Source organism: Dermacentor variabilis, chromosome 10, assembly GCF_050947875.1.
Source record: "Dermacentor variabilis isolate Ectoservices chromosome 10, ASM5094787v1, whole genome shotgun sequence".
NCBI lineage: Eukaryota > Metazoa > Arthropoda > Arachnida > Ixodida > Ixodidae > Dermacentor > Dermacentor variabilis.
Window position 1 is genome coordinate 38,634,003 of NC_134577.1, and position 23,216 is coordinate 38,657,218.

The following is a 23,216-nucleotide window of genomic DNA, read 5'->3' on the forward strand; positions in this document are numbered from 1 at the left end:
ATGCCAAAACCACTTTCTGATTATGAGGCACGCCGTAGTGGAGGACTCCGGAAATTTCGACCACCTGGGGTTCTTTAACGCGCACCTAAATCTAAGTACACGGGTATTTTCGCATTTCGCCGCCATCGAAATGCGGCCGCCGCGGCCGGGATTCAATCCCACGATCTCGTGCTCAGCAGCCCAACACCATAGCCACTGAGCAACCACGGCGGGTAGCTCGCAGATTAGTGAAATCGTTACGGACAGCGGCCGCGTGCGTGAGTATTGCAGGGAAGTTGCTGCAGCAGGCGGCTACTGTTCTTGATCGCGTTTTCCAGGAATGTACAAACTGGTAAAAAATAGGTGCAACTGTATTGGGTCATTTTGTGCTCTCAATCGCGAAATGCTGGCGCTGGAACATCGTACGTAATGAGATTACACCGAGGTTCTACTGTATTTACAGCCATTACAGGAACATGCGGAAATACACAAGCTTGTGCAGTACATAGATATAGAAAAGAAACATGGTTAGCAAAACACAAGCTAATTAGCAGCTCTGAAACTTTTCATATCAGGAACAGTGGCGATGGAAGCAGGAAGGCAGTTCAGCTGACACTGGTTTTTGGTATGAAAGAAGCATTGTACAAGCTTGACTGCGCAATACAAAAACTTGAAGGTTGTAGAATTTTCCTAATTATCGGGCAATGGGGAAAAAGCAAATATGAATAAGAAAACAATTCATTTTGCAAATTTGGAAGTCTGCAACGAATACCCTATTTACTTGCATAATGATCGCACTTGTGTAATGATTGCACCCCTGAATTTTGGCGTCAAAATTCGATTTTTTTTTTTTCCTTTCTCGTGTAATGAACTTGCCACAGAGATATGTCGTGTGCCAAGTCTAGATAATGGTGATCGCGATTACCATCTGTCGAATGATATGCAAACGACTCTTCAAGACATACCAAGCGGTCTGCACGCACCGAACATTCTTTAACAGATGCTCCATTTCATCCATCACTTACCGCACTTCCACTAAAAAAAAAAAAAAAAGAGCTACAACCAAACTTGCCTTGGTTTTATAATGGTTGTGGTCAACAACAACAAAAAAGGTGTTTTTCGATTCTTCGTGTCTGCAGTCGTGGGGACGCAACAAATTGCAAGCGGTTGCGATAGTAGCCACGTTTACGCTGATACGTTCGAAGTGTACCCTATTCATACGCCGACGCTTTTAACACAGCTATTTGCCCACCCTTAGCGGAAGCGTGCTGTATTAAGATAGTAGTGAAGACAATTGCCGCAGTTTCCGCAGCATGCCCGCCATGGGTTTCTGTCACTGGCCCATCTCTGTTTCTGCCCCTCAAAGTGGTCATTGCTACGTTATTGCCGCAAACTTGCCGATAATAACGATATTCGTTACTGATACGGAAGAAATTGTATCAATGAGCATAATGTACTCACAAGAAGAAAAGAAATCTCGTTCGGTGTGTTCAGCTTGCTCCGCCGGCCGCCATTTTTGTTTTCGTGTTCCACACTGTTACAGCGGCAGTCGCCTATTTATTTACCTGCTGTCATCCGCAACAAATGTGGGATGAAAAAAAAAAAAGTTTTCTTTTCGTGGGAAATTTAACCCGCATAATGATCACACCCCTGAATTTGCGTCAATGTTTTTCGCAAGAAAGTGCTATCATCATGTGAGTAAATAGGGTAATACGGTTTCGTGCCACCTACATCGACGACACCTTCACATCTGCAGTTCGAATTAAGTGAAGCCAGCTACGCTTTCACATGCACTCCGCCCCCGCGGCTGATAGCGCCGCCTGCTGTAGGTCTACCTCTTGCTTGAACGGGTCACTGGAACTTGAGATTACACAACTTCCAATACTAAGCGCGCGGGAAGACAGCTTACAAGGTGCCACATCCACTCAGCACGCGCACTCTTTTACACGCGTAGCAGATTGCGTCTCAAGTAGAGTGCACAGCAGCATATTTACTCAGCCCCGCTTACAGCCATGCGTAGCCACGGTCGAGACGCGCGCCAACTTACCCCGCACTGTGTGCCCCCTACCGCTCATTTGTGGTAGAGGGCACAGGCATAATCAAGTAATTTCTCAAGCTCCCGGCATGTGTATCCATAATGTGGACTAACGGCTTGATGGACTGATTGAATTTTTAGCTGCGGCAGCCATACGTGGTACATTGTGGACCAGTTTCCTTCAAGCTTGTTTTAGTTCTCCCGGGAAGTTCTCCCACGGTCCAGCATCAAACATGATGGCTGCCATCCATCGACGAGCAAAAAGGGGCGTAACCACTACTTCAAGAGTGCAAAAGTGGCAAACTGCAACTTACGGGTAAGCGCTCCCGCATCTTCTGGATGGTGGCGTCCTTGAGGGCACGACAGTCCTGCCGGATGGTGTCCTCGGTGTCCTCCACGCGATTCCGCACTTCTGGCAACACCTTTTTCAAGTCCTCCACTTCTCGTTCGGCCACCCACACGGGGTCGTCCTCTAAGCTGCCCTCGCGCTCCTTGTCCTTGTTCTCATTAACAAACCTGAAAGGATCAGAAAATTAAATTCTGGGTTATTGTCGAAAGCAAGATATGATTATGTGGCATGGCATAGTGGAGGACCCTGCATTAATCTGACCCCCTGGGGTTCTTTGATGTGTACCTAAATCCAAGTACCAGGAGTGTTATTGCATTTTGCCCCAATTGAAATGTGGCATCGACAGGCGACCTTGAGCTCAGAAGCCCAACAGCCACTGCAGGTCACAGAAACACAGCGATTGCCCAAATCAAAGCAATCTGGTGATATTTATACTCTTCAAGTACATATCCACTAAACTGAACATTAAAATTTATATAAAGCAGCAGCAAACTAGGAACAGCAGAGGCTGAAAGAGCAATACGTATTTAGATCGCAGCAACTTTTTCAGCAACTTTGGTGCTGCCGGTTTCGCATGTTTCGGGAACTTCTCTGAATAAGCTTACTCGAAGCATGTACCTACACCTCTGGTCTCGTGCTGCCCTGTCGCTGTCAGTTACTTTTTTGTATGCTAAATTGTAGAACAAGCCCAAATGCATAAAGGTTAAAAAAATGTGCAGGACACTCGGCAGGCATGCAGGTGCGAACTAATTTTGCCAACTGAAAATGTGGTTTCACCACATTTCTTGCATCTTCAGAATAATAAGTAAGTGTCCTCAAGTTTATGCACTCTTAATTTGCACCCTTTGGGGCTTATCTTGTCCCACAACAATAATCATCCTCTGTCTTGACCGTATTTCCTTTCCTTAATTAATTTAATAATTAATATTTGGGGTTTTACGTGCCAAAACCACTTTCTGATTATGAGGCACGCCGTAGTGGAGGACTCTGGAAATTTTGACCACCTGGGGTTCTTTAACGTGCACCTAAATCTAAGCACACGGGTGTTTTCGCATTTCGCCCCCATCGAAATGCGGCCACCGTGGCCGGGATTCGATCCCGCGACCTCGTGCTCAGCAGCCCAACACCATAGCCACTGAGCAACCACGGCGGGTTTTCCTTTCCTTAACGCTGCGAGCCCGGTACTTCCAAGTCACAACCGCCGTGTGATTCTGTGGCATGGTGTAGTGGGAGGATTAATTTTGACTACCTGGGGTTCTTTAATATGCAACGAATACAGGGTACACGAGTGTTTCTGCCTTACACCCCCAATGAAATGTGGCCATCGCAGCCTAGCCAAAGCCAGTAATGCCACCGTGGCAGGGTTCGGGCTGGTTTGTTTGACATGACAAATAATTGTGCAAATGAACAGACAAAAGAAAAACACGGACGAACACAACCATAGCACTCTTTTGTTATGTCATTACTGTTTGCGCGCCCTTAAAATAAAGGACAACATGAAAACAAATAACTTTTCCTGTACAATGAAAGAAATCTGGCGTCTTCGCCAGGCGATTTGCTGCTTTACAACAAATGCACGGCCACTGTGCCGGATAACACCACAACAAACACCGCGCGAGAGGGTCTGTACACCTGGTCTTAAGACGGACCTTAAGTATACCTTGGTGAACGTGCTTAGCCTTATCTGTTGCGAGCAGTACGGGTGCACAATCTTTCAACAGTGATATATATAAAGGGAAGGCTGTGCTTGCCTGAGCTCCAACTCCCACATGGACATAATGCGAGAGCATCAGCACAGCCGTCAAGTGACAAGCCATTGGGACCCGACAAAACAAGATTGCACCATAGCTCACCGGGTGCGATTTTCGACGCGCAGCTCGAGGACACGCACGGAGTCGGTGAAATCTACAAAGGCCTGCTGATACAGTCCGCCAAATGAGTAGGCCAGCCCCCGTTGGTAGTACGTCTCGGCTATCTTGCGGTCGTCGGGCTCAAGCAGCTCGCGCTGGATGCTCAAGCACTCGCTGAAGTCCTCCACAGCCTGCTCACAATTGTCCGACTCGAGGCTGATCTCACCGAGCCTCAGGAGCACCTCAGCGACCTTCAGACGGTAGTCCCTGTTGTTCTCGGTTTCTTCCTCCGCCTGCCTGCAATGACCCAATCAGCTGTTTGAGAACTAGAACAGGAGATGCGTTGTAAGATTTTGTGAGAAACCCGACGTATGACTGGTCGTACTCACAACTGCGTGTGACACATTTGCCACAGGTTCCGTCAAGTAGTGATAGTAGTGATGCAAAACTACCGGTAAATTGAGTATGATAGTTTACAAAAACTATCACACACTGCTACAAACCAGAGCACTACTATCGTTACCGCCACATGCATAGCACAGACACACGTTGCGTTACATTATCGATAGTGCCCTTACTAATAGTACATACTACAAAAAGTTCGATAATGACTCAACTGTAAATTGTTTTGCCTCCCTAACCGACTACTACCTGCTACCTACTAAAATCACTCGGTGGAAATTTGGCACCGCACTTGTTAAACCACCATGGGAAAGATGGGTAGCCCAGTAAAATATTGTTATATTGTTAATTCAAACCTTGTTATTAGGAAAATAGGATAAGCCAAACTGGCCCTCTAGCCCTGTTAAGCACAAGTTGATTTGGACGGCCCTCAGAGCATTTCACAAATATGGTGGAAGCCGTTGAGAATGAAAAGCGATTCTACAGCAGTCCGTGCACTCACATCAAACCTGCTGACCACATAGCGATGGACAATCAGTTCATGCACTAATGGCACAACAATCAGGATGTGCGTGTAGTAGTAAAAACCGTGTCTACTCAGAATAAAAGTCTCCACTGCAGCACGATCCTTGCTGCTGTGAGCGCTTATCACGGGAGGAAAACTGCAGCTTCCATGTTAATTCCTTGCAAAATATACAGGAGGGCTATGAATTCCTTCAGTAAACAGAGGCATCTTGATGCAGTAACTCCTTAAATTTATCTAAAGCATCTTACCTTACTTTGTATCTGCTTGCTCTTACATAAAGACCTTTACTTTACGTTGGATTTTCCGAACCTTACCTTCTTTCTTCTTTGACTGCATGAACTCTGGGATCATGCCCACATTTTTACAGTGCACTGAATGACTCTGCACTGGTTAGTGCATAAATGTTGTCCATAAGGTCTATGCACAACTACTGAACTATGGACATCCTGACTTCTAAAGGGCAAGTTAAGACTGCACATTGGACAGGTTGGATTGGATTCATGGTTACTAAGACAACACGGTATCAAGACAAGGCAGTAAGCATTTGCTTACTGTTTTGTTTATACATTTGACAATTTGACATTAGGGCAATCAGGATATTCCTTCCAGTTTCGTGAAATGTGAATTACCATGTTTGCACGAATATAAGTTCTCCTGCTTCAGAATGCGCCTGATGTTCCAGGACCGTGACAGGAATAGAAGTTTTTCTTTTCTTTTTGGCACAAACTACACGCTAAACTACTAGGCATCACCGTGATTGCTACCGCATATAGAGGCGTGCTTAAAAACACACGATCTAACAACTTTGCTGTCTTCGAGGGTGCCAGCGGCACTTCTGAAGTGCTGTCTGATAACCTTGGTGACACGGAGGACGACGCCATTCTTGCCGACTGCGACAAAGTCATCTGCACTGGTAATAAGTAAATTGCGCATGCACGCATCCTTTCACTGTATTTGGAATAGCAGTTTGCAGTAATAGCAGTTTGCACGGTAACAATGTTTTACTGCACATGGATTATTTTATGATATGGCACAGCTTTCGTCGAGAAAGCTAAGCTGTCGCTTCTTTTACTATGTGGTTCACCTGTGTTGCTATCTAATTCCTCTGATCTGGAATGTCGCCAATAGCAATGCCGTGCTCATCAATCCTTTCTTTTTTTCCTTCCATAGTACGCATATGGCAACACTTACAGGCTGGCACCTAAGGTGCCCAAGAATGACAAATGAGCAATCGCACGTCAAGTGGGACACATTAAAGATAGCACCACTTCCTCGCTTCCTATAAAACCCGGCTGTGCATGCGTGCTCAATGGCTGGTGTCTGTCGGCCGTCACACTTGAAGTAATGCCATCACTGACGTTGCTTAGGGCAAATAAAACGCCACAGGAGAGAACAATTTTGGACAATAGGGTGCATGCAGTAAAATATTTGGTTTGCATGTTCACAGCAGCGTTGCCTGCAGATTTGGAACTTTTTTTTTTAAACATGTTGAGAAAGGTCTTCTAGTGCCTGTTAAAAAAACAATTACATAAGGTCAGGTTTGATAAGCCTTATCACACATACAGTAAACCCGTTACCTTGAAGCTGTAAAAAGTTTCAAGATAAGCAAAATCACTAAAATAGAAGCACGCAGGCCGTGCAAGGACCACATGGATTCTTTCCAAGATCTTGTCAGTAATATGCTCGGTCACTTTCACATCGATTGGGCAACGCAAACACTTGAGCGTATGTGGGCAACAGCGTTATCAGCGGGACGTAATCAAGACAATTGATCGTAGTGCAATATTTGAAGCCGGTCATTTGGTAAAAACAGTTCCAGACATCCATAAAGCCGACACTGACTTTCTGCCCCGTAATGAATACTGGACAATTTACCTTCAAAAACCGAAACTGCACTGAAGAGCACAATTGTCATGCCTTTAGACGATGCCGACAAGTGGCGCATCATTTATGCCTCACAGTAACGCGAGCATGATGAGAGCATCCTTGTCAAGCCATGATCTCGCTGAAACCCTGTAGGCTTGGATGCAGGCTTGTTTCGAGCACAACACAGGGGCTGACCGCGCCTGCTCAGAAGTGCCTATCATTTGCTCAAATTCGTAACCACATTGATGCATCACTGACAGTATCCTAAATGAGAAGGGGGAAAAAAAAAAAAGATGGCCGACACCCAGCTCACCGCTGCTGTGGAAGTCCACAACATAGTGGCACCGAGCAAGTGGCGATAGACGGAAATAAGGGAGAAAGACAAGCTGGGAGTGCGGCCTGGCACGCACCTGGCTCAGCTAGCGAGCTGCTGCAGGGGGAAAAGAGAACGCAAGTGATGCTACCGATGCTGCCCGTTGCCTTTTCCTTGGTATTTTTGAAGTCGAGGTTGAGATATCTGAAGTCTAGTGCAAGAACTTTTGAATATACGAGGTGCAAATCATTTGGGTTGACGCCATGCCCAGAAAAAGATTTCAAGACATAAAAATTATGGGGTTTTACGTGCCAAAACCACTTTCTGATTATGAGGCACACCGTAGTGGAGGACTCCAGAAATTTCGACCACCTGGGGTTCTTAACGTGCACCTAAATCTAAGTACACGGGTGTTTTAGCATGTCGCCCCCATCGAAATGTGGCCGCCGTGGCCAGGATTCGATCCCGCAGATTTCAAGACATGTATATCAAGCTATTTCAATAGCAAAATTTGAGTTTGCAAGAGTTTACTGTATTAAGACTGACACCACAGCTAATGTGATTGAAGATCCCAGAATCAGTGCTGAAGGGGGACCTCCTCAATAATTGCGAAATGCTCAGAAAAAGTACACTTGTTCAAGAAAAAGCATTCTGAATGATGGAAGATGTTAAATACCTTTTAAATATATTCTTGGCTAGTTCAAGCACCTCCCATGCTAACTGTAGATTGGGAACATCTTCCTGCACAATGGTGAAGCCAGCAGTTGAGAAAATGAAACTGCTGTAGGAGCACAGATTACATCATAACAAGATATTAGAAACAAAACACTCAGAATAATTTATTGAAGAAGCAATAAAGAAGAGCACAAGTAGTACAAAAGAAAAAGGTCACCACACTAACACCACACAGATGAGAAAGCTACTTGTCTCTTTATCTGTACTTTGTGTCTTCACCATTCGACAGATAACACTATTTACTTTTCCCCTTAATCCAAATAGCAGGCCTGACAACCTTCACAATGCTAAAATTTGGTGCAAAATACTGAACAATGTTTTACCACTTGAGACGCTGACCATTTATGAAAGAACTTCATTAAAACTTCTTTCTGGGCGAGTTGGTGCATACTTGACATGAAAACTGTTTACAGCGCAAACACATGCAACCACAAAGTATAAGGGACAGGACACAAGCGCTGAATTGTGTCCTGTCCCTTATACTTTGTGGTTGCATGTGTTTGCGCTGTAAACAGTTTTCATGTCATTTATGAAAGAAGTTTGACACGTTGCTCTGCAGACACACTAAACAGGCTCTCTGCTCCATAGTCAAAGCTAGTCTGTACAACAAACAGCAATATTCAGAAAGTTTATTCGGAAAATATTCGTGTAAAGGGAGTCAAAATTTTGCCTGGCATAGTGTATTGGTTCTACAGAGTGGATGATAATACAGGAGGTAGTTCTTTAACATGTGCCTGAATCTAAGTACACCAGCACTTTTCCATTTCTCCCGCATCAAAATGTGGCCGCAGTGGCCAGGATAGAAACCGTGACCTTAACTCAGCAGTGCAACGCTATAGCTACCGGGGTACTGCAGAAGGTGGGTCAGGGGTCTCACCTTCATATTCGCATACACCTCAGGCATTTCAATGGGCATTCAAAGTGAAAACAACCCACATTCAGAGAATTTCAAACTTGTATTTAACCTCAGATGTTCAAACCTACACCCCGTGTCTACGTTAGTGTGTCTGCCACAACTCAAGCAGAGCAAGGTGAGGGCGTGAAAGGTGCTATTAACACAGGCACCTCTTTTGGAGGAGACGATGAACCACTGGGACCCGCTGTTGAAGTTCCAGGTTCACTTGGTGGGGGTTCTGTGTCCTCCTTTAACGCTGGCTCGGGCTTCTCAAGGTCTTCTTCCGCATCCTCTTCATTTTCTGCAGCACCAGTGCAGCCTTACAGAGGTGCAAAGCACATATTGAAAGCTCTCAACTTTAGTATTATGCATTCGAAGACAAGCCATGGAGTCATCTTGTGTGGACCTTGAAATGGGTTTTTGATAACATGCCCAGATGGCATCAACGAGCTCCCAGCTCTTTAAAACTATGTGAACCCATGGCATGCATGATGAAAACAGTGACGAACATATTGAAGTAGCGGCGAGATCTTGGTGTGCCAAACTGGAGTGCCAGTGAATAAGGGTGACAAGGTTTTTCTTTCGGTCAATTGACATAACATCCTCAGCCAGTCTTTATCTACTCCCCTATTCTATTAAAATATAGATCGCACAAGTACACACGTTATCTCCTCCCTCTGGTAAAGCCCTAGGAACCGCACAGCGCCATTGCTAACCAGCGCACATTAGGAACAGTTTGCAGATTTTGCTGTCAACATTTGTTGTAGACTCCCCCCCCATATTTGAGAATTTGGTGGTATAAGCACCCCTTTCGAAATGCAGTGATGGCACGTGTGAATAACTTTGGCAAATCATGCCAACCTTTCACAAGTCTCGCTATTTATTCGCACTAGGCTTGTCAACTTTCTTGCTTTTGCTCTGCGACAATGACATCACTTCTGTTTTAACAAATTACACCCACACTACACCCATTGAGAAGGTGTGAAATGATTTGGGATATCATGTGGCGAGTGTAGCTGGAACACACAAGTTTACCATCATTTGGCAGTTATCATTACCATTATCATTATCATTAGCTATCATTACAGTTGTGTGCAGAAACTACGAAGCTGCTGACACTCTGCACATGTAACAAATGCTGTGGAGAAACCTAAACATTGCAACAAGCCAGCGCTGCTGAGTTATTAAGTAAAGTTACACCACTTTTGACCGAAAAAAATCTAGATTAAATTGTATGGAAGTTTATCCAGGATTCTCTCTTGGGGCTTCTTTCAAACTATAACCAATTGCAAAGTCATGGCGTCAGAACACACAGGCACCTTAGAAAATTTCATTCTAAAAAGCAACAGAAAGCTCACAGTGAATTGGAGAGAGCTTAGAAGAACAGCAAGCAAAATAATTCATGAAAAAGCATGACCATGTTCAGTATTTGGGCGCTTATACTTGAGCACACACTGTTAGACTATCTCACGCAATATAAACATCACTGATAAGATACACAAACAGAATTAATGTAGCATCATGCAAAAGAAAATGGAGTGGAATAGTCCAATTCTTTCTGGAGCAGCAAGACAAATGTCTCGGAGTACAATAGAAGAATGCTAGCGGCAAACCAGAAAAGTGATGCCTGTTAATAAGAAAGCAGCTTCAGAGATGCAAGAATTGATAAAGTTTCAAGACAAGCATCAGGGTTCAGGGGAAATGGAAGAAGAGATACAATGCAACAGGAGAAAGACAAAAGTGAAAACAACAGATACCGTGTCCAGGTGACTATGCCTATGCATCTGCAAGGCCAGCCTCATTACAAACCAGTGTTATCTCTTTACACGGTTGCCCTTGACAACTTTGGAAACCAATGACAACCAAATTTTTCAACTGGCATTGAAGTGAATGACACCTTATTGCACTAACACAGCTTCCGTAAGAAAGCGAAGTTATGTGGCTGCGCCAAATTGGTTCTAGTGGTCTACAATACTAATGAATTGATTATAGATGCAATTCGCAATCGTTTTAATAATAGTGTTCTTTATCCAAAAGTGTTAAGCTTTACTCATTTATTATGGCTAAGCACAAGCTCTCAAAATCATGCTAAATGTAGAACAAACAATCCAACCAGAAGCTGCTAAATCCTGAATTATTTTGGCATCCGTTTTCTGGCTTTTCAATGCCTCATTGCTCTGTTTCAGCTTCCTGGGAAGATACTGCACCTGTGCTTTTTGTGGTATCATCTGCTCAGTTACATATGAGGATGTTTTACAGCTAACATATCTGACTGCAAAAAGCACAGACATTACGAAAAAGCTAAATTTTCTTGGCGCTATTCCAACACACTCTGGAATTCGGGGGCAGAACGTGGCTATCGCATGTGGAGCGACTAACTGCACCTTTTAATTTCAGGATGGCTTGAACAAACTTTTAAAGATTCCCCAAAAACTTCTGTGGCCAGAGATACCATCACTATAAATTGAAATGCAAACAGGAAACTCAACTACAGTCCATTTTACATAGAATTCAAGTTTCCTGCACATGTATGGTGTCGCTAATCCATCCCGAATGGTATTCGACATACAGGGACAGTTACTGCTAACGGGAACACGACAGCCCGTGGCATTGCTCCGCAGAGTGCCTCACCACCGGGGCTGCATGAAGTCTTGCAGCATAGGCATAATCAAAACAACTGGGAAAAAGTCCAGAGTCATCTGCTGTGGCGAGTTGTCTGCCAAGACTTCATTAGGCACCAATATTGGCACTTTGCAGAGCGATGCCACAGGCTCCCGTGTTCCTACTAGCAGCGGCTGTGCCTGTACATGCGGAAAGCCAATGTTATATGCAATATTTTTGCATTTACTTGACACCACTGCCTGAGCTCGAGTGTCATTGAGGCATCAATGCCAGTTGTCATTAAAACCAAATGTCGGCTCAATGATGGTTGAAAGTTTCGATGTTAAGAGGGTGTTAAAGAAAACAGCCGTCCGCAGGAATCGAATCGGACTGCGATGAGAGAAGAAAAAAAGACAGGAGTACGAAGAGCTGTTGCAGCAACCCGAAGTACAGGCTCTCACCTCCACCATTCTGTTGTGCCTTCACCTCAGGGGCAGCACCTGCCACCGCCTCACCATCACCACTACCAACAGTGTCTTTCGATTCCACAGCCTTCGCTACGCCTGGAATTTCTGATGGCTCCGCGGCGGAGCCAGACTGCTCTTGCTTTTTCTCATCTGCAGCGGAGCCAGACTGCTGCTCTTGCTTTTTCTCGCTCTCTTCATCACTACCTTCCTTAGAAGATCCTGCGGAAGCAATTTGGGACAAGGGCGCGGAAGACTTAGCCGGAAACCACATGAAAAACTGTGGAGCCGGCCTTCTAGCGCCTCAGGGCAGCAGAGTTGTTGCATCAACAAGCCTGGCTTCAACCACTGTATGTTGCCACATGTACAATGACTCTGAATATACAGTCAAAGCACAGCCTAACAAAATCGCATCTAACACGAAAACACCTTTGTAATAGCATCCCGAGACCCCTTGTACTTCATATATTGAGCAGTGGTTTCAATCCTTTTCTAAATTATTTAAGCAGTAATGGAGTGCGCTTCCAATACCACAGAATGACACGAAAATGCACATGTGGCAACCCACCACATGATGCTGCTTAATCTCTGCATTTATGCAAATCAGTAGTTTTTAACATATAAAAGATGAGGATATGATTACTTTGTTGATGCACGTGAAGATGCTGCTTCTGACATCTGGTAGTGGCAATTAAACAAGAAATGTTTCCAGTTTTAAACATACCACTGAAAACCAAAAGCAAATATGTGCATAAGCTGTCTTCAAGTCTCAGGAGAATCTAGAACACACAGTTTCAAGTTACTCTCGCTGAGCATTTCGCATTTTCACTACAAGAATATGTGTACTCAACGAAATAAACCATGGGTAACCATACTTTCAAGATTCAATTCACTATATGGAGGTTCAACTGTAAAGAACCCTCACTCCAACCTTCCAAAACAATAGAAAAAAGGGGAAATCTGAAACAAAAGGCAAAAGAAATAAATTTGTTCGCCATATAGAGTAACATCCCTTTTCACAACCAGCTGTAGAAATCCTAAACTTAACTACTTCCAATATCGATGCAGCTGCCATTGTAAGCTTATGGAGGGCAAAATGTACTTAACTTACACGTAGGCATGCATATTTTTCAGTACAGGTGCGCATTTGATTAATTGTTTACAGTAGCAAGAGGGACCAAAGAGCTTGTTTTCCAGGCTACAGGTTAGCATACACAATCAACAAATTTGACTAAAAGCACTTCAAATTTTTCTTGTTTGAGTGACATTAGTTACCAAGCATTAGAATTTGCACATACCATCACAAACATTTAAATGAAAGCCGAACAGGACAGTTTTAGTCAACATCAAAACAATATATGTCTCACTGAAGTCGAACGGTCCACTTTCACATTCTACCTATGGTAAGAATACTGAGACATTCCAGGTCATAGAAACTACCATCATCTTTTATTGATAATAACCAACTATTTAATTTTCTAAACTTTAGTAAGGGATTCAATAAGATACCTCAAGATAAACTAATACCCAAGCTTATAAACTGACGTTCCAGAATTAGTTGTTTCTTCGACCGCAAAATACTTAAGCGAAGTGGTGAAGAGTTTGTGGGTGTTGGCGGGCAACACAGCCCGCCTTCCGATCACATCTGGAGTATCACAAATTAAAGCACTGTAGTGGGCCTTTAGTTGTTCCTCTTCTCAATGGCATTGTTGATGTTATTAAACAAAATATCCAAATACAACTACTTCTGGACGATTGCATCTTTAATGAAATCACCTGTACTAGCAACCGAAATGACCTGAATGACAGCCTGAATAGCATTCTGCATTGGTGCAAGCAATGGGGTGACCCAAATGTAGAAAAAAAAAAACTTGTTTTTCTCCCTTATCTCGCAAGAAAAGGTGTCACCCTGACTGGCAACACATCCTGCAATACTATATGTGCCACCATGCTTCGAAAGCTGTTTCCTAAAATACAAGCTTCAAAAAGCTCTCTTATCTGTTAAACTCTTATCTTATTATTGCTTAATTCGACCGAAGCTTGAGTACACCTGTATTGCCTGGGATCCCTACACTCAGTGCAACATAAGGGGTGGGGGGACATGGTGAAGCTCGGACCCTTGTGACCAGCAACTGCTGGTGCCGTGGACCCGGGAGACAGCAAGAGCTGCAAGAGCCCTGAACTGAGGGCGCCTCCGCGCACAAGCAGGTCACCTGCCTGTGTTTGTTGTTAAAATAAATGTGCTTCCTCCTCCTGGAATGGTGATTCAACGACCAATGTGGCACTACGAACACGAGCATTAGTCTTCAACCCAAATTAGCAGAGAACTTGGTCCACTGGATCGACATAGTTATCATGGTAATGGCACGTCGCGCATTCTTCCATGGCTGTCATGAATTTAATTCTTAGAGCTATCTTACTTAATTTTAGACCAAATTCAATTAAAAGATGCAGCCTTATTGAGCTTTCTGAGATGGGTTCGAAAATGCAATTATTTTTTGGTAAAGTATATAATTATGTAGATAATTAAAAGCCCATTACTATTGCTTGCCGAGACAAAAATATTGGGGCAAAAGCAATAAAAATTCATAACTGGTCAGCACAATGTTCAAGGAGTGAAGTGCTGCAAGCAGTTTCCAAATCCAACAACAATTTGCAATGTAGCAGCTCATCAAAAGTTCAGTGTTTACAGTAAGCTACTAATGAACAAGTAACAAGAGCAAATAAAGACTGGAAAGAAAATCTTGCAGCACTTTTAAGCTTCATGCATTTAACTTAATAAACAAAAAGATTACAGCTGTAGCTGTCCTGGATTCTGCAGTTCGCGAGGAACGGATAGCACGTTATCAGACGCCGCTCCCGCGCGGCGAATAACGCGCCGAGGCGCGATAAGCCCAGATCGCACGCGAGGTGACTATCTTTATGGCAAGACCGCAGTCACAACGTTCCCCTTCGCCCGCTGCCACACCTACACCGTGCAAACGACGCTTTACAACAGAGCATATATGGAATTGAGGCTTACGATAACGAAGCGCATCTCCATCGCATCCGAGCTAGCCAAGGCGACGTCAACGTGAGCGAGAAAATCCCGTTTTCGCTTGGTAGCCGGCACTGAAGCAAAGTCTTGCCGTTTTTCTTGGGCCTCCTTTTGCAAATCGTGGGGCCGCAGTAATTGAGCTGAAATGCCGCACGAACGCGGCGCCTGCCTGAACCGCACTCATCTGCTAAGCCTATTCCGCAATCACAGGGAAAGGCTTCGGCGGCGGCGGCTACTACGCACTTTCGAAACTTAAACAACCCTCGTTTTTTATCTGATCGCCTAAGTTACGGTCAGCGCCTCTTATGGTTTGTAACAAGCTGAATTGGACATCAGTACGTACCGAGTTTCGCACGCCCGCGCGGCAGGACAGACCACGACCGACTGGACAGACGAAGGCAAAAATCGGCCAATGGTGTGGCGTGCTTGCGGTCACGTGCCTCAGTCGACGAATGGAATCGCGCATCGGGACAACATTTTCGCGGGCTTTTTTTTTCATCATTCAGCGCACAGAGCAGCGGTGGCGCGAATATGGCGCGAAAACTACGCAAGAGTGGCTCTTTCGTGGAGGAAGGCCAAGATGGTTGCGATCGGCAATGTAGAATGGAAACTGCGCGTCACGCAAAAGGGCCCTTTTCTTGTGCGTTCATGAGTAAAAATAGTGCTCATGGGTGTGATACCGTACTGACTCGTGTACGAGCCGCACCTTCAACTTGGCAGCCCCAAATTTGGAAAAGGAAATTTCCAAGGGAGAAGCAATCACGTTCGGTGTCCCAATGCCGCGAGCGCTCATCGGCGAATTTTCGCGCGCTGCGTACTTCTGCGTGCCGCTGCTGGATGGCGAGGGATGCGCATTGATTTGTGATGTAACAGCACATCCGGGAATCCGGAATGCGCAAGTGATGACTGCGCCGGTACCATTTCGACCAAAAGGTTCAGTCCCGTGTCGTCAAAATTGTGAAAAAAAAAAAGAAATGAATGTGCGACCCTTAAACAAGGCTATACGGTATAAAACGCGATTACGGCTAGAATATTGATACAAGATGAGTAAAATTTCCGAGATAATGCATCAGACACTGTAGGATGTTCAAACTGACCTGAATGTTCAAAAACTGACCTTTCCACTATTTGTCTAAGACCAGTGTCCTCCCATAAACAGCCTTGAATGAATCCAAAGGTAGGCTGCCCAGTTTGTGTACAACAAACCTTTGACATTCGGCTCCCCAGAACTAATTTAATGACATTTCCTTACTTAAATTGCTTAAGAAGTAATTATGACTGAAATTTCTTTACTCAATAACAAACCGGCACTCGACCCCTCCTACTATATAAATCAAAATGCTTTAATCTCTATTTTGCCCGAACCAACACATTTAATACTCTTTTTCCAGGCACCATTTATGCTGGAATCACTTGGCTTCGTGACAATTGTATTCACACTTTTGGGTACTTTTGTGTGTGTTTTTTTTTTTCATTTATTTTTGCGCTCCCTACATTAACCCTGTGTCCACAGTTTGTATTAAATAACACAATATAATAGCCGCCATTAAAGGATAACACTTGGCAAGCATAAATGTCGGAAAACATTTATAATATACTTGGATACTATTAAAAGTGGTATCAAAATATAAAAGCAGAATCGGCATTACTGTGACATGAAACAGCAAACTTGCCAATGTTGTCTATACTGATAAAGCTAGGCATGACTGATAAAAAAATAATTAACAGTGCTGCACGCATTTCTCCTGGTGGACGCTTCTTCATGCAGCAGTCAAGTTGCCGGAACGGAGCAATCCATGTGTAACGACAATGTTCTGCATCCACCTTGGAGGTACTGAAGGTGACCCCAGTTCATCACAACACATATATTGTAGTAAATTACTTAACACATATATTGTAGTAAATTACTTAAAACCCATATATTGTAGTAAATTACTTAAAACATATATTGTACTAAATTACTTACCCTAATCTGATGCTTTCCAGTATTTTTGAAGAGCTTTAGAGGGCTTAGATTTTCGTATAACACAAAATAAATGAAAAATAATTACAAGTTGAGAAAGTCATGTCAGGACTCTTTTCAGATTCTGTAACTACATTTTCTGTGCTCCAACCACATTACATCGCTGTTCGAGCTGTCTCGTTGGTGTTTCGTGTGACCGTAATGGTACGTGCTCCAGATGGCTGCATGACAATTATACAGGTAGAATCTACAAGCATTATGCACTATGCACTGGACAAGGTGTAATGCTCACTTCCACATCAGACAACGGGTGAAGAAGCAGCCCTCACCAGCTGAATCCTCTTCCCGCGACTTGTCCTCTCCATCTTCTTCTTCATCGTCATCATCTTCGTCGTCGTCTTTCTCCTCTTCAGACTCTGCAGATATAGATTCAGAAAAGGAAGGTTTTTAGCAAGAGCTTAAAGAAGGACACGTGCATGCTCGCAAAGGTCGGTGCAACCTTGGAATTCCTAAGCATCTGCTTGTGGTTCGATAATTTTTTTTTACTTTAAGAGCGCAATTACGTTACGCTCAAAAGTGAGTAAGAAATCAACATGTACATTATAAATACTTTTACTGCATATAAACCTAAATACAGAGAAACACCATGAAATCCAAAATCTATGACATGTGGAGAATACTTGCCCTGCAGTATGCGCAGCAAACAAATAACCAATAGGCTGGCCGTCATTTTCTCTGCTAGTCATTAAGCATTTTGCAAGAAATGCAAATTGCAATTTCCAAGAACATGTTACCGGTCTAAACTGCCCCCTTGAAAATAAATTCCTGTCAAATGCACAAATAGGAATCTTTTTGTACCTAAGCACAAGGCTGTTGTTTCAATAGCCAGCTATCGTGGCCACACATAAATGGAAGTGGAATGTAAGAACACTCACTCACACATTTAGGCAATTATTTCGACCACAGGTGGTCAAAACTGATCCAGAGCCCTCCACTACGGAGCCTCAAAGTCTGTGTGTTGTTTTGAGACATTGAAGGCCAATAGACCATAATTCCGAATGGCGTAAAAAACCTAGTTTAGGATAGTGTAGATATAGAGAAGCCTCCATGCAAAAATTTGGCATTCACAGCTCACAAAAAAAAAAAATTTTATACCAAAACAAAACAAAATGACCTCATTACTGCTTGCCGGAAGTGACGCATGATAAAGGGTTAACAGATGGACAGCGACAAAGAACAATAGGACACAGCGCTAATTGTGCGTGATCTACAGCACAAGACCTAAAGCATGACCTACGGCATGACATACAGCACGAGGCTTCTCAGCGTGACCTTCAAGGTGAGGTGGTGTCTGCAGCTGCCCGTGGCAAGCTGAAAAACCTCAGTGTGCTGGGAATTGTGTTGTAGCAACAACTACCAGGTGCATGTGTTACCTGCTTAGGTAATGTTAAAAGGCTGCTAACAAGAAAAACTATGCAATTACCAGCCATACGACTTTGCCAAGATTGCTCTAGTCGTATGTACTGCTCAATTTTAACAAATTTCATCACAATCAGCAGCAGCCTATTTTATGTCCACTGCAGGACAACGGCCTCTTCCTGCGATCTCCAATTATCCCTGTCTTGTGCCAACAGGTTCCAACTAGCACCTGCAAATTTCCTAATTTCATCACACCACCTAGTCTTCGGCCGTCCTCTACTGGGCTTCCCTTCTCTTGGTACCCATTCTGTTCTAACCTGCACATTAGATGACCAGCCCAGCGCCATTTTTCTCTCTCAATGTCAATTAGAATATCAGCTGCACACGTTTGCTCTGATCCAAATCACTCTCAAATTTAGCCAAAGCGAAATTTCAGGACTGTTGGCTTATGTAAATAACCAACCAATATTTCAAAAAACAGTCACTTGCTCCTCTCCAAGATTTCTCGGTCCTTTCTTCAAGCGTCATGATGTCAACAGGGTCATGCACGTGACATCACAAGTGGGAAAGCTGTTGACCAGCCCATATACAAGGGACATCAGTACACCGATCTGTCTGCTAGCAAGCTCCTCCATGATGCTAATGCCAAATAAACACGGACCTCACTCACCCAAGGCATCTCCCAGCACATCAGACTCCTGTCGGGCAAGTTCGAGCAATGCCCGTCCATAGCACAGGTAGGCCTCCCCGCACTCCTTGCCAGTCTCGCCATACAATTTCGCCAGAAGCTCACAGGCCTCCTGCAGGCTCACCACAGCTGATGTGTAATCCTGGACAATGAGGTGTCTCTTGCCCTGGAAGAGCAGCATAGCCGCTTCCACCGAGGGCTCTGTCTTGGGCTTTGCTTCCCTGGAAACAAGTTGTCCATAAAATGTTTCAATACAGTGTTTGTAAAGAAAGGAAAAAGAAAGGAAGGAAAGAATTAGAGCACTGATGTGGTCTAGCTCGTTCTTCAATATGTACCAGTTTTGCCTGAGGGGCGAAACACTCACAGCGGTAGCAAAGTTTAATGCTGCACTAGAACTTTTCAGACAGTGTTCCAACCACACACAGCTGTGACAAGGTTGGCATGGCGCAGCATGCAAAGCAACTCCTGCTGGGCAGAAGGATCAGCGCCCTGGCACCTACCAGTGGCGCTGCAGGCATCGCACCTCAATAGTGCACGAGATGAGACCGACAGGAAATTGGCGGCATTAGTCAACATTCAGTGAAATATTATAATGTTATCTTGGCATTCACTGCTCAGACCAGAACAATCACACAGCTGCTCAGCAGGAACACTAGCATGCTCATAGTGTGCTTGCATACAACATTCGTGCCAGCAGCAGAAGGCAGAATGTCGCCCTTGCTCCACCACCAAAGCAGTTAAGTGTAACGTCGACAGTAAAAAGTATTAGTATTTGGCACTTAGCTGCCAAATACAAAAATGTTAAAAATTGTATTCTGCGATTTCACATGCCAAAACCACAATACGATTCCCCTCCATCAAAATGAGGCTGCCGTGGCCAGCTGCAAAATACACAGCATCTCTAGAGACCCTCTAACACTCTATGCGTGACCTGTCAGTGGCACAGGGATAGCACAACAGCGGCGACAATGTGTTTGTGCCTTGATTTGATTGATGTATGGCTTTTAACGGCACAAGGGCCACCTATGGCCAAGGAACGCTATGACATATGGTAATGAATTGTATAAGTGATGAAATAGTCAAATTGAGTTAAAAAGGTAGATGTGTGGCTGTAAGGAGGCCTAAAAATGGGTCGCTGTAAAGTGTGTAAAATATACAAATATCAAAATAATGACAATGACTCATAATAAAAGGGCCTAAAAGTTTCGTTATGAAAAGGTGATATAAATCATAGGATGCATACAAGTACTTCTGCCCTTCACAAGGCTCTTTAAGTAAAACAAGAGCTCAGAGGCATGTTCTGTAAAGAGTTGTGATGCATACAGCACATACCAGGCAGTGTATTTTGCAGAGTACCGAAATGAACATCAACAGAAGGGCTGATGCTACCATGACAACCTATTCTAAGAATAGTGTTGTGGTCTTACTGGCTATGGTCACAAACTAAGAGCAAATTCGCCATTTTTTCAGATCTTACAGTCCATAATCTGGTCAGCTTATTCATCCATACATCTACCCATCCACCCAATCATCGTGCTTACGTCTCAAAGATGGAGGAGGAGGAGGAGGAGGAGGAGGAGGAGGAGGGGGGGGGGGGCATGTGCTTGCCGCAGGACGAGGTTATTGCAGCAGCAACAAATGCTCGAACTTGTGAAACGAACTTCGCAACACAGCAGCATGGTGCCACTAGTTGAAATGTTCCATGAGCTGTCACAGTGGCCCAGTAGCTATGGCGTTGCGCTGCTGACCTCGATGTCCCAACTTCAGTCCCGGCAACGGAGATCGAAATTTGGTAGGTGTGAAACGCAAGAACGTTCATGTACTTAGGCCGAGATGCACGTTACGGGATCCCAGATTGTTGAAATTATTCCAAAGTCCCCCGCTATGGTATGCCTCACACTCAGGTTGTGGTTTTGACACGCAAAACCCCAGAATTAAATTTTGTAATGTTCCGCCTCACAGAATCGCAGCACGTGAAACAGGCTTTACTTTCCCTCATCTGCCGTCTTCTTTCAGTGATGCAAAAGCAGTCCTACACGCCAGTGCAGGATCTGTTGCACTTAGAATATTCAACCATTCACGAATGACCGCACTTCGTTTTACCTTTCTCACAACAGCAGCCTTTATACTCCATGACAAGACATGTCGTGATGCCACGAGAAGTAGAAGACATCAGGAAGGCCAAGGTGCAGTAATGGGTGAAGGGGGGCATTGTAAAGCCCCTGTAGTCCAGTTGCAGATATTCAAAAACAGCTGATTACTTGACTGACCCAATTGTGCCATATTATAAAAAACAAGGGTCTTGAAATGTGAGAGCATACTGACAATTTTGAAGCATTTGCACTACAAGAGATGAACAGCACGTTCGTACAAAAATTGAGCCCCAGCGCAGCAGAATCTTACAGTATATTAAAACAATGACAGAGGCTTGTCTGGTCAACCAGTATACTTGTAGAGGCATTCGGAAACAAAGACCACCTTTCCACTTCCAAGACGCCGCCTTCTCAAAAGTTCACCTAATTCATTACTGTTGTCTGTACGATCACATCACTTGGTGCTACTTACTAACGGTTGTCTATGAGACTCTGATTAATAGTTAACTGTACTATGCCACAGTACTCTGCTCTGTGCACGACAATCAAGTACTAAGACGACCTATTGTCATGGTAACAACAGTGGAACATAGTACCGCTAGTGCTGTTGTTATTCGTTGTTCAACATATCAGAAGGGGACATTAAGGAAGCATAGCCGTCATAAACTACTTTGAAAAATGTCTCAGACAGCTGCTAATCGTTAAGAAGTGCGCATTCGAGAACAGAAATACTGACAACCCATCGGTCGGGCGAACGTAGTCAAATTGTGAGGTTAACACATTCCCGGTTGTGATGCACTGACCAGAGTAGCAGGAAAAATGGCTGTAATAGTAATTTGTATTTTCGCATACAGCAGACGTCACCGTTATAACGAGCCTCAAGGATATTAGCTTGAAGAATAACACCGAAAGAAGGCAGTAGGGCCTCCGCTCGCATATTGACAAGTCCGTTACGAATGAACGGCGGTGCATTTACAAGCGCTAAGTGGGGTTTCAAGGCTTCCACACAAACTTTAAGTCAGTTATAACCACTTAAGACGTCTTACTTACTGACCACGCAACCTGAGATTTAGGAAACACGCATCTGACATAAAAGGACGCGGGGGAAACAAGTCTGCCCGTGTAGTCGCAGTGGCTTCACAAAAATGACGTTGCGCGCGCGCTTTCCGCGCGCTTTTTTTTCTCAAATAAAACAGCGCGCCGCATACCTCCGAGGTCCACGGGAACGTAGCCACAACCAGCCGCGACATATTATTCACTTTTCTTTTTTTCGACTACACAGCGTATTGTTTGAGCAGCATGGGTCGCGAGACCGCGTCGACAGAAAGTGCATGCTGCCGCGTTGCTTCCCGCGTTGGTCGCTTTCATTCAACTTACCCCTCTGGCTTGGCGGGCTGCGAGCTTGCGTCGGCCATTCTCGAACTAGTGATGCGCGATGCCTCCAACACGCAACGCGGCCCACAAACACAGGCGCGCAAACGTTTTCGCGCCTTGAGCAGGATTGAAAAGCGAGCGGAGGGGCGACACAGCGACAACCGCACGTAGCCTCGCTTCTGCGAGCAAAATAATGCTCACGTAACAGAACCAGCGCGGCGCTGATGTAGCATAGTCAAGGCTAGGTGGCGCGCGCCGTCACCGCCCGATTCAAAGGGTAGAGCCTCATTCATCCATCCATGCCTGTTTAGCCTTCATTCTACGGTTTAGCGCTGTAGACCATGCGTCGTGATAATATTCTTACACCGTCGTCGTGATATCGAAGATATTCACGTTTTGCATAGAAGGTTGCGGTTATCGCGGAGTAACTCGCCACAGAGCTTGATAATAACTATGAAACGTGCATATTGGCCGTGACTAATCTGTACATCAACGGCGCGTAATTCAACAGTTCCTGCGCGCGCGGTGTTATGCACCGTTTGGCTGACAGTCGCACTTGCTATGTGGTATAAGGACGTTTAAGGAGAATAGTCCGTGTGTTAAAGTCGTGGTCAAAAGTACAGCCTT

At 44.5% G+C, this 23,216-nt stretch overlaps 1 protein-coding gene across 6 annotated transcripts in view; it reads right to left on the reverse strand.

The window, feature by feature from the left end:
- LOC142560344 (protein HGV2-like) overlaps positions 1-22,793 on the reverse strand; it is a 31,534-nt gene extending 8,741 nt beyond the window's left edge. For 2 of the 6 annotated variants that reach the window (XM_075672355.1, XM_075672353.1), the window contains exons 1-8: positions 20,784-20,956; positions 19,105-19,343; positions 17,345-17,431; positions 12,013-12,237; positions 9,121-9,269; positions 7,997-8,061; positions 4,217-4,510; positions 2,329-2,530 (exon numbers count right to left, since the gene is read on the reverse strand). In XM_075672355.1, coding sequence (XP_075528470.1) covers positions 2,329-2,530; positions 4,217-4,510; positions 7,997-8,061; positions 9,121-9,269; positions 12,013-12,237; positions 17,345-17,431; positions 19,105-19,343; positions 20,784-20,941 — 1,419 coding nt within the window. In that variant the 5' untranslated portion in view covers positions 20,942-20,956. Of the gene's footprint in view, positions 1-2,328; positions 2,531-4,216; positions 4,511-7,996; positions 8,062-9,120; positions 9,270-12,012; positions 12,238-17,344; positions 17,432-19,104; positions 19,344-20,783; positions 20,957-22,265; positions 22,322-22,592 lie in introns of those variants that run through there. The other 4 variants (XM_075672358.1, XM_075672357.1, XM_075672356.1 and 1 more) reach the window with 4 other exon arrangements.
- Positions 22,794-23,216: the final 423 nt, after the last annotated feature.